Source organism: Hyposmocoma kahamanoa, unplaced genomic scaffold, assembly GCF_003589595.1.
Source record: "Hyposmocoma kahamanoa isolate Upper Pololo Valley unplaced genomic scaffold, ASM358959v1 99879, whole genome shotgun sequence".
NCBI classification, from domain to species: Eukaryota; Metazoa; Arthropoda; class Insecta; order Lepidoptera; family Cosmopterigidae; genus Hyposmocoma; species Hyposmocoma kahamanoa.
The window spans coordinates 9,466,858-9,480,533 of record NW_020656077.1 but is presented as its reverse complement, the minus strand read 5'-3'; the positions used below and the strand labels follow the sequence as shown (position 1 = coordinate 9,480,533).

Here is a 13,676-nt window from a genome sequence, read left to right as displayed (position 1 = left end):
TTGACCACTCTATCCGTGTATTTGCTTCCTTACGTCTGTTCCCACATTTTATTATATAAAATAACTATTATATTTCAAAGAAGTCTATAATATTTTAACGCAACTCTATGGCTTTCATCTATAGCCATTGAAGTCTAGTGCCATTAAAAAAAAAATAGAAAGAAACAAGTCGGGGGGACAAAAAATTTTTCTATTGAGTAAAATAAAATGGTAGAGAAACTACTTAACGAGAGTATAATATTTAAAAAAATATAATTATTGTAATTTATTGGAAGCTCCAATATTATCGGTTACCCTATTGAGGTATGTCTGCACTACAGAAGACCATCATGAAGAATAAAATGCCTCCACGCTGTCCCAGGACATCAGGTGTCCCTAAGTAAGTTCCAGTAGAGTCTTGTGGTTTTTTATTTATATAAAATATCTAGCCCAAATAGATGGGCCTGACCAATAGGATTGTGTCCATTTGCTATATATTTAATACAAGTACATGTTGTATGCAAAATTTGTATATGAAGTCGATCCATGAACATGTCTTCACAATAAAGACACAGACACATAAATGAACAAAGGATTTGGATAATCGTTTTCCGTTTTGGATAGACTGGCGCCGTTCGGAGTGTCGCGCCGCAAGGATTATACGCCGGTATCGTGGCGCCAGTACTTCGAGAAGTTCATCGATGTAGAGACCGACGGTGGAACATTTCGGGTGTATCTGTCTCCTGAGCCCAAGAATCCAAACCACCCAAGGATAGTAACACTTCATGGAGGCGGCTACTCTGGTTTAAGCTGGGCTTTGTTCACTGTAAGTGGTTTGTATAGATATTTTTCATGTCACGGGCAATTTAAATTGGAACAAGTTGTTACAAAATATGACTATTGGTTTACTTAAATAGCTGTGATAGTTAATAATTTAACCATAGCTGTGGCAAATGAGGCATATTTGAATATTTGAAACTTATGACACATTGTAGGATGTATACGGGAAATGTGATTAACACATCAATTTAAAAAAATCAAATCTTTTATTATCAGACATCACTTCAACTTTTGTGTCTATGGCTCCGTCGTTTTGCGCGACGATTTTGCCAATGTCAGGGTTGAAAGACATGTGGAGCGGTGGTGAGATAGATTGCCGGTTATTAAATTACTTCGGCGGTTTTTATTCACAATGACGGTTATATATATATTTTAATGACATTGCAAAAATATAATTTGAGAGCTCATGTTATTTTCTTTCTTTTAGAAACATTGTAGGAAGTTTATTTAGCGGGAAATAAAAAATAAAATTGTTTAGTAAAACAAAGTTAGGCATCGTTTTCGTTCAGTAACAAACTTTTGACCGGTGTCAGCGTGGAAAATTATCATGGAGGATGGATAAAGAAATAAAATTATACGAAAGATAATGGGAGAATACGGGAAGAATGAAGAATATTCATTTTTCTTAAAAATTAAGACTGATCAGAAATGAGAATTTTTCTCCGACTCACATTGTTGGGGTAATTGTAACCTTATACTATTCTAAATGAAAACGAATAAACCTTAACAATTATCATATTATTGTTTTATAAAACTTTTGAATTAGAATTTTGAATTTTTGAATTTTGGTATGGTGTAACAGGCTGTTGTCCGCAACTCGACATCTATGCGCCTATTTTACATGTGGTGGGTGCAGGGTTCTACTCGTGCCACCCACCACTGAAGTTTGCTGAAGACAGAAAGCGGCTTCGGCACTCCGAGGCACTTTGCCGTGTAGTTGACTTCACTGTAGTAGTAGTAGTAGGATGTATGCGGCCGTTACCTCCTCTTCCAAGCATGCTCTGCATAGAGGGCTGTACATGATACCTAGACTAAAAAGGTGTTTATTACACGGACCAAGACCCGTTAAGGTGGCTGTCGGAATGCACAGCTCTTTCCTTTTGAGCTTAATAAATTTACAAGATTTACTGGTGTTTATCTACGAATGGTGTAGGAGTTGTTATGAAACATATTTGTCCCTGTGTGTATAGTTGCTCTTGATTATTGGTAGGGGAGTGATATACTCTCTAATCCTACAGCGTCAATCTCCGACCCTTGTCTCGCCAGTTCGTCTGCTACGCGAGGTTGCTTGCCATAATGTAAAATATATAATATATTGTGTAATGTATTGTGAAATTATTAATTGCCAGAAGCGAATTTGCTTGCGTTCCTGAACAAGGTTTCAGACTTTTTAATGCTCATTTGTCTTAGTTTTGACACTCAACATGAAACAATCAAAGTTAATTTATACAAATCAAACTTTATTAGCATTATATATTATTATACGAGGGTCAAACTGAAAGTTCTTAGAAAATTAAAAACTGATTACATTAGCCAGTTATTAGTTTTATTATATCTTTTCAAAATATTGTCCATTCACGTCAATACACCGCTGCATGCGATGGAAACACTGGGAAAAGCACTTTGCCCACTCGTCCTTAGGGGTCTCTTCAATGGCATCGCGATACGCAGCCACCGCTTCTTCAGCATTCATAAACCGCTTTCCTTTAAGTTTTTCTTTAATTTTTGAAAATAAATAAAAATCACAAGGCGCGAGGTCGGGGCTATACGGCGGGTGACCCAATAATTCAACGTTTGATGTCGCCAAATAGTCGATCGTTCGCTTGGCGGTGTGCGACGAGGCGTTGTCGTGGTGAAGGAGGATCCTACTGCGAGGTCGTTTCTCTCGAACTTTTTCCAAGACAAGTGGCAAACAATTGGTAGTGTACCATTCTGCAGAAACTGTTTTTTGATCCTCTAACACAATTGTTGCGAAATGACCTATCCTTCCAAAGAACGAGGCCACCATTTTTTTCCCGCACTTCGATCTCTCTTCACTTTAGTTGGCAACTCCTCGAAAGGAAACACCCACTGAGCAGATTGTCTTTTGGTTTCAGGATCATAACAGTAAATCCAGCTTTCGTCACCTGTTAGTATGTCGAACACAGCATTTGAGTCACCTCCATTAAATCTTTCAATCATTTTACGGCACCAATCCACACGATGGAGTTTTTGAGCCTCAGTCAAATTATGAGGTATCCACCGGGCGCAAAGCTTCCTGACCGCTAACTGTTCGTGGAGGATTTTGTGCACTTGACTCATACCGATGCCTAAGCTTGTCCGAATCTGCTGATAGGTCACTCTTTTGTCAGTCTCTATCATACGCCGCACAACACAGATGTTATCTTCAGTCGTCGCCGTAGAAGGCCGTCCCTCACGTAAATCATCAGTGAGATTAGTGCGACCACGTTTAAACTCATTAAACCAGTTGTAAACAGTCGCACGAGATGGGGCTTCATCGTGAAAGGCCAATCGTAGTCTATCATAACTTTCTTGTTGACTTAAATGACATCGAAAGTCATAAAAAATCATTGCACGAAAATTTTCTCGTGTTAAATTCATGTTGAAGTGACACAGACAATTTTCAATTTGCCGCCAAATCGTAAAACAAATGACAAATGAATGAAATATATACTCAGTAATATTGGCAAAGAGTTCTATTTTCAAATTTAAGAATTATTTTTTTATTATATTGTTTATAAGTGGCCAGTTCTAAGAACTTTCAGTTTGACCCTCGTATATTGCTCAGAGCAGATTAAAATGTACTTTCATTTAATATATTTTATGTTTCGAAACAAAAAAAAAAGGATGAACCATTATAGAAGATGGCCGTTTAGACCTGCTTTTGCAAATTTAAAATGATCATTTAAACACGTGCCTTATAAAGCCTGTAACAAGCGAATGTAAATGTAGGTCTTGTTATGTCAATAATTGTGGATTCTTCTATCTTTACAAGACTCGGATGAATCAAAAGAGTTTGCACGTAATTCACACTGGGCAAATATTCCCCAAACAAACAAAGACAATAAAAGCTATTAAAATCTTGCAGTTTGGATCTGTTGGTCTTAGCTCCGAGTTGTAGATTAGTGGTGATTTGTACACAGTAGTATAGTCTATTCAAGTTAGCCACCTAGTATGGGCTCCTCTCTCTCGCACTTCTTCATGAAAATAATAAGGACGTAAGATGGAGGCACAAGATTAAGTGGCCGTTAACAAGCGTTACAATAACAAAGAGTCGTGCATAAGGGTGTTTAAAAAATGAAACAAAAATATTTTCTTATACATTTCTGCAATATTTTCTTTCAACAATCTCACATTTTACATCAGTCTTTGTCTTAAACCGAGTCACAGAGTAAGAAGGTATCAGTCCATTAAGAAAGCCTAAGTCGCAGGTAAAGAGTCACCGATAAGTAGCAAACAGAAAACAACACGGCACAGATGTGAAAGCCGACTAATTAACTTGCCATTATGAATGCGGCTTTAGTGACTTATCTCTAACCAATCACGTGCGGCTGTGTTTTCTCAGTACTAAGTCGCTAACTTGAATAGACGTTAGTAGCAGTAGAGGTCCTTGTGAAAAAGTTTGTCAAGGGAAGTACTGCCACCTTACCTGTTTCTACCGCCAAGCAGCAAGGTGAGCATTATTGCATTCCGGTTTGGAAGGGTTAAGCTTACGTCTCAGGGTGACGGGCACAGAAGCAGTGCCTCTCACATATTTGCGATTTAAAGCTCTGGGTGGCACCGCAACTGTTATGGATAGGCGAGTCGCTTACTTGTCTTCGTACTTCGTCCCGTCACTTGGATTGTAAAAAAAAAAACGTTAATTGATGGCAGTATTTGTTGGTAGGTCAATGGCAGCAGTATTTTTTTAATAATTTTTTTATATTACTCTTTATAGATATATTTTTTTCTAAATTGGCGAAACCACAGCTGCGCGTTTGAGTTACCGTGCAGCTTTAGCACGCTGCAGTACTAACATCGTTAGGGACATTGTCTCTTGAAAGTGTGGCAGGTTAATCAACTATTTTGGCAAGCTTATGAGAAATGATTTAGACTTCTCACCAGTGACAAGCACGCATCGAGTATATAATCAGAAATAAGGGTCTTACATTCCTGGTAACTCATCAGTGATACATCACTTATAAATATCAACTCTCGTTTGCGCTGAAATTACAAATTAGAAAGCTGAAGTAGTACAGCACCAACAACTGACCTGTGTGTACGCCTCTGTATATTCCAAAAATATTCTGTATTTATTGTAATAAAGATAATATCTCTAACAATGGTGTGGGGAAAAACAGCTAAACATCTAATTACAAAACAAACAGAATCAAATTTTATGGGTAATTAAGTATTAAATATGTAATTTTGCAATTTTCGTCCATTATAGCAAAGCTCAAGTTAGTTGGTCGATTGGCATCAATTGCTAAGAATCGGCTATTGTTTCAAATTCGGACTGGCCAATCGGAGCGCAATTGTCACAGTAAAATGATATGGCATAGTTAGTTAATAGTTTTCAAACAAATTAAATGACATTTCTCTATTTCTGGTTATATACTCGATGCAAGCATGTTATGAAACGTTAGTAGCAAACATAATTCCTGTTTATCCTCATTAAATTGTACAATTTTGCCCTTTTCAAATATAGCAATTATTCAGACTCCTCATGTTAGAGCTTACAAAATATTTATATTTATTTGTAGTCTTATTTTATACATCAATTTTACTATATACTTTATATGTATTAGTGTAACATCATTTACTTAATATTATGTATTTATATCTATGTTTGATATAATAAATTTATCAATTTGCAATTTGCCCTTGCAATTATTCAAGGGTTAGCTGGAAATAACCCTTTTATGGGATAACTTTGCCTTTGTACACTAACGTTATATTTTTTTTATGTTAAAAACTTATATGATAAAGTAACAAACACAAAATATTTGTACAATAAAGTGTTTACATACGTACGTACATTTTACAGGAGGAGATAACAAGCATGATAGACTGCCAGGTCATCTCTATGGACATCAGAGGCCATGGTGAAACAAAAGCAAAGAATCCTGATGACTTGAGTGCAGAGACGCTTGTCAGGTACGTTTGTTACTTGGTTTGGGCATTGCAACTCATAGCTTCCTTTGCATTTGTTTAGCTTACATTTTGATTAGGTTATAAAATGGTGAACGAAAGATGGAACATGATATAATGAGTATTCAATAATCTGTGGTATAATAGAATACGAATTTTTCCGCGATTAGGCGTGCAGAATTTCACTTAAAATTTATTTAATTATATTACTGGCGTTGGATATCACAAGAAATAATCAGTCAACAACAAAATAATAATTATCAATGTCAAACTATTAATACATACAAATTAAGCACTAGGAATTTCATGTCAACATTTTATCTAAAAAACACACACTTTGTAATAATTTTTGTGTTTCTGAATAAATTATTAAATTTTTAAATTGGGACTCACATACTATTGCATTGATTTTAGTAACAAGACAATCTGGGTTTTTTTGGTATATCAGTCCATTTTCTTACACGTCTACTATGTACATCCGTATTTTTTTTAAAGATTTGTAGGTTTTGCTTAACAAACCATGCCACGGCAAAATTCCCAAGTCTTTAAATAAAGGTGCACAAGATGAGTAGAAATTACAGGCTGTGGGATTACATATGGGACTTGTCAACTTATCCATCCATCCATCCATTGGTATTTCCAGAGTTGTTGGATTTCAGAATAGGAAACAAATAGTTCTTACTTGCCCATCTTGTCTCCCATTACGTACCAACAAGACGATGTCAACCATTGTAGTGTATGCCCCCTTCGGTATAATCGGTCTACTTTCCCGATCGGTCCACTTGTTTTTCCCCCTCCGGTAAAATCTCTCTACTTTCCCAATCGATCCATTCGTTTTTCCCGCTTCGATACAATCTGTCCACTTTCCCGATAAGTCTATTTCCAATTTCGTCTACTTTCCCGGTCGGTCTACTTTCACTATTCGTCTACTTTCCCGATCGGTCCACTTGTTTTTCCCGATTCGTCCATTTCCCGATCGGTCCACTTGTCCAAAAGCCCAAATAACCTTTTAAGCATGTAAGTTTAAATTTTACAAAAAAAAAAATCCTTTTTATAAACTTTCAAAGGTAACTTGTAATTGCAGATTGCCATGGAGTACATTTTTTATATTTTTGATAATGATGGCAACTTTCCGTTAACTATGATTTGAAAAAACAACATCAAGGACACAGTTAGTTATAAACCGACTTGAAAGAGGATGTTATCAATTCGACTATATTTTATTATGTACGCTCCGCGATAACTCCGACAATATGTGAATCGATTTTGATGATTCTTTTTTTTAAAGAGGGTACTTCATTAGTTAAATATTCCATCTCTAAGGGTAGAATCCGATTTCGCGCACTTTCCGGTAACCGCTGTCAATAAAACTTGGAAATAGGCGAGTCGGGAAAAACAAGTGGACCGATTGAGGAAGTAGACCAATTGTACCGAAGGGTGTGTGCTAGTGATAAAGAGACTCATGGTCGTCATCATACTCATGTCCCTGCCATTAGGGTCGTATTTCCAGTGCTTGAAATCATACTCAGATCCTGACTTGAGCATTGAGTAGAGTTCTGGAATACGGCCTTCAGTCCTTTAAGGCGTTTTATAACGACTCGACTCCATTTTACAGGCCTCGACTCTAAAATTAAGACTGGAGGTTCGAGCTTTTATGAATAAGTCGTTATACTAGACTCAAAAGACTTTACTTGAAAGACTTAAAGGACTCGAGTTGTTTGCAAAGGACTTATACGTATTTTATGTCTTATTAAACCCGAGGTTTATAAATAAAAATGACATAAGTAGTATGTAGTAAATAATCACGTTTATTTACTTATAATAAAAATCGTAAAATAAATACCTTGTGGGTAGAAATAAAATCACGCCATGCGGCTCATGACTCGCGACTCCCGAGACTGAGGCGCCAGTGGTTTTAGTCCTAATAAGTCTTTTAAGCTTCCTAGGGTTAAAAGACTTGGACTCAAATTAGTTTCAGTTTTAGTCTTATGACTCAAGACTTGAGAGTTAAAAGACTAGACTAGTCGTGAGGCGTTAAAATTAGTCGAGGTTTTTTAAAAGGCCTTAAAAGACTGAGTCTCTTTCATCACTAGTATGCCATCGATAAGAAGCACGATTCATTCTGATCTAGTGAGGGACTGTGGTAATTATAAAATTGCAATCAATCTGTCAAGTAAATTTGTTTATAAGTTGGTGCCGAATATGAGAAAAAAAAATATTTTTAGAGGGTCCAAAATATTCTTTTCAATTGACAGAGACGTGGATCTGGTGTTGCACAAGTTGTTCCCGGAGCAGATGCCTTGTCTGATCCTGGTGGGGCATTCGATGGGCGGCGCCATCGCCGTGCGGGCTGCACACCTGCCCTCGCTGCAGGACTACATCGAGGGGCTTGCTGTCATTGATGTTGTTGAAGGTAATGTTTACGTTATAAGCAGCAATCATCTTTAGCACAAGTTTTTTTTAAAGCGGCAGAGCTCATTTTCATTCCTTTACTCGAAATCGTCATTTTGATTAAACTCCTTTGCTCATTCGTAAGGCAGATTTCCTTGAGAAGAATGAGCAAGAAACTCTAGGGGTTGCTCTTTGTAACATTTGAATACATTTATCATTACGATATTTCATTTAAGAGGGAGCGGAGGAAAAATTCCTAATCTTCGTTTTGATTTTAGAGGGGTATATCCACTTTAAAGTTAAAAATAAAATATTGTATGAGTAACTACACGATATATTCAAGCATAGACATTAATCAGAAACATAAAACAATAAAGTTTCCTCGATAGATAAAAATCACGAAATGACCTGTAATTTTCACATTTTTTCGATTCATCCTCGAAATGCTACAGGTTATTAGGACAAAAATTAGATAATTAATTATATTTATGCATGATCGAGAACTGTCACTACGGATTTTTTTTTAATCCCTTTAGTTTTAGAGTTATTCAATTAAACGGGTCACTATTACGGGTTTTTGTCATCCAAGTACGCAGAAGCTATACTTAAAACCTATACTATAAAGTTTTTTCAAATTTTGAATATCAATCGGAATCTTATTATAAAAGCGTTTACATTACCCCTTAAATGAATCTGAGACTTTGTGAAGACGACTGCCAAGAACAGCGGGTCTATTTTTGTTCCTCTGTTCCATGTTATGTCTGTCACTACTTCTCATAAAAAAATTAACATAAATAACTTTTTCATAAATATACTGTGACGTTAGTGTAAGAATGTTAATCTCTTCAAAGTTATCTCTCTAAGACACTCTGCGGCCCAGATTGTAAATTGCCCTAAAAGCACGTGCTTGCAGGAAAAGATTCTATTAACCATCTTTATAACTTTATCTACAGGTACTGCAATGGAAGCCCTGGCGAGCATGCAAAGTTTTCTGCGTGGGAGGCCGACGCATTTCAAAAGTATACAACACGCCGTTGAGTGGTGGTGCGTGCCTTCTTCTAATCATAATCATTTCTATAAAGCCTTTTTACTTCTGTTATTTTACATTAATAATCATATTAACGTCCTACTTAACTCCCCAAGCTGCTTTGGTGATGTCGACTCCATGATTCTTGGCTTTTCAATAGAATATAGAAATATACTAAATAAAACTAACACATATGATGTTTGTCATATCAAGTTTAGTATTTGTTATTACTCTTTTTCAAGAATGTCACATTATTATTGAGGCTGGGTAATGAGAGATATCAGTTAGCTGTACGCGTTATTTTAAGTTCCTTGCATTTTTACCTTTGACACCATTTGAATTTTATTTATGTTTACTCAAAGATTGACCTCCATGTGTCATGGTAAAAAGTTGATACTAACAAGATGTTGTTTATGGCTATAATGTAATCTTGTTTCCATCCGAGTATATCAATCACAATGATTACAACAACAAACACAATGATTGCAACAGTGTTGTCAAAAATGATGTGATAGCTAAGAGCTGTATAAATTGTATATGATACTTACGTTCCTTATACTCATTTAATAATTTAGTTCATATGACTTAAAGCGCAGCATAGTGGGTCCCTATAATTTCATATATGACCGTATATTTCAATGTATCTATAACCCATATTGACGAATAAATATATTTAATTGAATTTAATTGAACAACAAGTACAATTATTGTAACAGCAAGCACAACGATTGCAACAACATGCACAATAATTGAAACAACAAGTACAATGATTGCAGCAACAAGCACAATGATTGCAAAAACAAACACAATGATTGTAACAACAAGCACAATGATTTCAACAACAATGAAACTAATTTTATCATTTTGTGATTGATCCAATTAAGAATTCACCAAACTAGCTTTTTTCTCTTTCTCATATCTCTTTTACATGTTTTTTTTTATATACAGTGTTCGCAGCGGTCAGGTGAGGAATGTCGAATCTGCCAAGGTTTCCATGCCCAGCCAGATTGTTAAGTAAGTATTGTTTATAGTTAATCGTATCATAAGCCGTGTCGGTGGTAGCTCAAATGACATTCTTCGCGTTGTGACTGGTAGGGTTGACTGCCTTCAACTTGAGGACTGTTTTTGTTTTTTTTTTATATTGGTAGATCTGATGGGACGCCATCCATAATTGTTTAACTATTATAATATTATGGACTGTATCTGTCTGAAACAAATGAAGTTTGATTTGATTTGTAACAATAGTGATGTCTCCTATTTATTTACGTAACTCATAGATATGTGTACACGGTTGTGTATGACAGTGACAAATTTCATTATGCCCAGTCACACAATAATAATCAGAGCCTCCACCACGAGTTAACTGTGACAGTAGTCGCTTACGACCGCGTAAATTACTTTCCAATTTAGTAGGACAAATTATACAGCGCCCTTAGCGGCCACAAAACAAAAAAAAATTGTATACAAACATTCTACGCGGTCACTAGCGATATTTGTCATTGTAATCTCATGGTAGAGCCACGGAAGACTTAGGGTCGCATTCCATAACTCTACTCAATGCTCAAGTCAGTAATTAAGTGTATACCTATTAGGAGCTTCGATAGTAGGTACTGGTTGAAACACGCCTTGACACCACAGCGTATTTTGCGAGACAAAAGAAAGAATACAGAGAAAAAACACTTGTACCTACTTACAGTGATTTCAAGCACTGGAAATACGACCCTAATGGCAGGGACTTGAGTATGATTTCTAGTGCCTTAAAATCATAGCATTTGTTAGTTCTGGAATACGACCCTAAGACTAGAAAAATATCCACCATCAGAAATATAATATCATTTTTTGGGTTTTCACCTTCGATTTTTGGCGCTTACAACAATTTCAATATTTTTCCCCGAAAATTACCAGTAATTTATTATTTATAAAACCGAGCCATCCCTGATTATTTTTATAATTTGAAGGGAGAGATTTTCAAACTCGTATGTTTGAATATTATATTAATAATAAGATATACAGGGTGTAACCGCAAGGTGTAGTCATATTAAAGGAGCCAAACCTATACTTGATCTAGACCCTCTGTGCAAAATATCAAATAAAAATAAGTGACTTTTAATGTTGATATAACTTTAATTATGTTTGTATAAATAGTGATTGTCCGAAACAACCACTGCGTCACAACTCTATTGCTAGTTACGTTACTACGACTTCACAAATTCATTAATGAAACCTGGGCGGCCGCAAGCGGGGCGAAAGAACAGCTGACTACAATTGAAATGCCACTGTAAAAACATGATTTGAATATGTTGATAACACGTTAATATTAAGTAACAAAATCTTTAAATACCTAGAAAAATCGAATTATTTCTAACAATATTATTTTATGCCATACCTAGGTACGTACTTATTTACATACAATTTAAAGGATATTTATTTACTTATTAAGCCCGTAGTTACGCACGCCTTCATCGTATACACATTCTACATAATTTTGTATTAATACATTTATTTACGACAATTTTACAATAGTGGATACTTTTTTAATTGGTACTTACCTACTGTGCAATTCATACACGTTTTAATGAATTTCCTACGAATTGTAATTCACTGTTGTACAATGTACGAAATATTGACTTGTTTACGATAATTTTGAATAATAAGTACAATCACTACACGCACTGCTGGCACATTTCACACATTTACAGGTAAGGTTCAAAATGCCGACCTCCATGCAATATGCATATTTCCGTGCGTCGGTACAGAGACTGCTCTACTCTTTGAAGCATTTGCCGAGTGATTTGACTAAACGCCATTTCGATCCGCTGCCTCATTTCTTCTGCGCTTTCACAGGACTCCGCATAAACAATATTTTTATATGACCCCACAAAAAAAATCGAGCGGTGTCAAGTCTGGGGACCACGCTGGCCAGGGTACAGGACCTCCCCGCCCAATCCACTGCGGGAGACGGTCGTTCAGATGGGAACGTACATTTCGAGCAAAATGTGCGGGTGCTCCATCGTGCTAGAAAGTCATCCCGTGTTCCATCACGAGTCTCACGTATTGTGTCACTGGCAGGGCCATCAGAACGTCATCCAAGTCTTCTGTTAGGAATCTTAAATAATTGGCCCCATTCAGACTTGCCGGCAAAAACACTGGACCGATGACGGCACAACCTATTATACCAGCCCACACGTTAATCCGCCACTGGTGTTGAAAATTTGATTCCCTTGATACGCGGGGATTCAAATGAGTCCAAAAATGTTCATTATGCATATTGATAATGCCCGCACGCGTAAATGACGCCTCGTCTGTCCACAGTACCGACGAAGCGAAGTCGGGAGACCTACCAACCTGGTCGCGGTACCAGCGGCAAAATGCCAAACGTAGATCATAGTCCGCTTGTAACAGCTCCTGCGTTCTTTGAAAATGGTATGGGTGCTGGCCATCATCCCGTAGCACACGCCACACACTCATATGGTTCACACCACCAAAGGCTGCCGCAGCACGACGAGTACTTGTCTTTGGATTGCCGAGAAAATGTTCCAAAACATCTGCCTCGAATTCTGGGTCTCGTGAACTCGGCCGGCCTTCAGAACTGGAACCACGGAACGATCCACTATTATGAAGTCTCATAACCATCTTCCTGAAGCATTCCACAGCAGGAAATGGTCGACGTCGATTTTCTGGGACGCCATCAATAAACTTTGCCCAATAAATTTGGCGAGGCTGGCGCAAGCTCCCATCGGCTGCGCCTACGCACAACATCATCTCTTAGTAATCACTATTGCTTAAGCGTGACATAGTTTAAATAAACACAAAAACAAGACACAAACAAACCGATGACACCTATTTAGTCCTCACAACGCAAACGGCAATTACAGACTGTTACAAAAAGTTAAAAAATAGCACCTCTGCCTCAGCGGCGGCACATCAAAGGACGCCGACTGAAACGCAAATTTTGGAATATAGGGTAACGTTTTCATAATGTACCTACAGGGTGAAATTAAAATTATTACCATCCTTTTGAAATAAGACCCTTCTCCTGATACAAATTACATCATTACATACACATTAAACGAATACCTATATCCTACGTCTACGACCTTCAACGTTGCACTGCATACGCCTTTGTTTGTAAACAAGCTCTGACCATCACCCGTACCACTTCCACATAATGCAAGAACTGACTGAGTGATTACGGATATCCTGCACTAAGGAGGCAGTCACCCATCGGAAACTCACGACGTCCGAAACGAAAGCCTAACACACTAACCACTACACCATGGAGGCAGTCGACTATAGGAATCAAATCCAC

The 13,676-nt window shown here is 37.1% G+C and overlaps 1 protein-coding gene across 1 annotated transcript in view; it reads left to right on the top strand.

Moving 5' to 3' along the window:
• The first annotated feature begins 274 nt into the window (after positions 1-274).
• Positions 275-13,676, top strand: part of LOC113239561 (protein phosphatase methylesterase 1) — a 20,888-nt gene continuing 7,486 nt past the window's right edge. The window contains exons 1-6 of the mRNA XM_026476622.1: positions 275-379; positions 604-805; positions 5,846-5,955; positions 8,205-8,362; positions 9,294-9,384; positions 10,316-10,381. Of these exons, the coding sequence (XP_026332407.1) occupies positions 306-379; positions 604-805; positions 5,846-5,955; positions 8,205-8,362; positions 9,294-9,384; positions 10,316-10,381 (701 nt within the window). The 5' untranslated portion in view covers positions 275-305. The remainder of the gene's footprint in view (positions 380-603; positions 806-5,845; positions 5,956-8,204; positions 8,363-9,293; positions 9,385-10,315; positions 10,382-13,676) is intronic.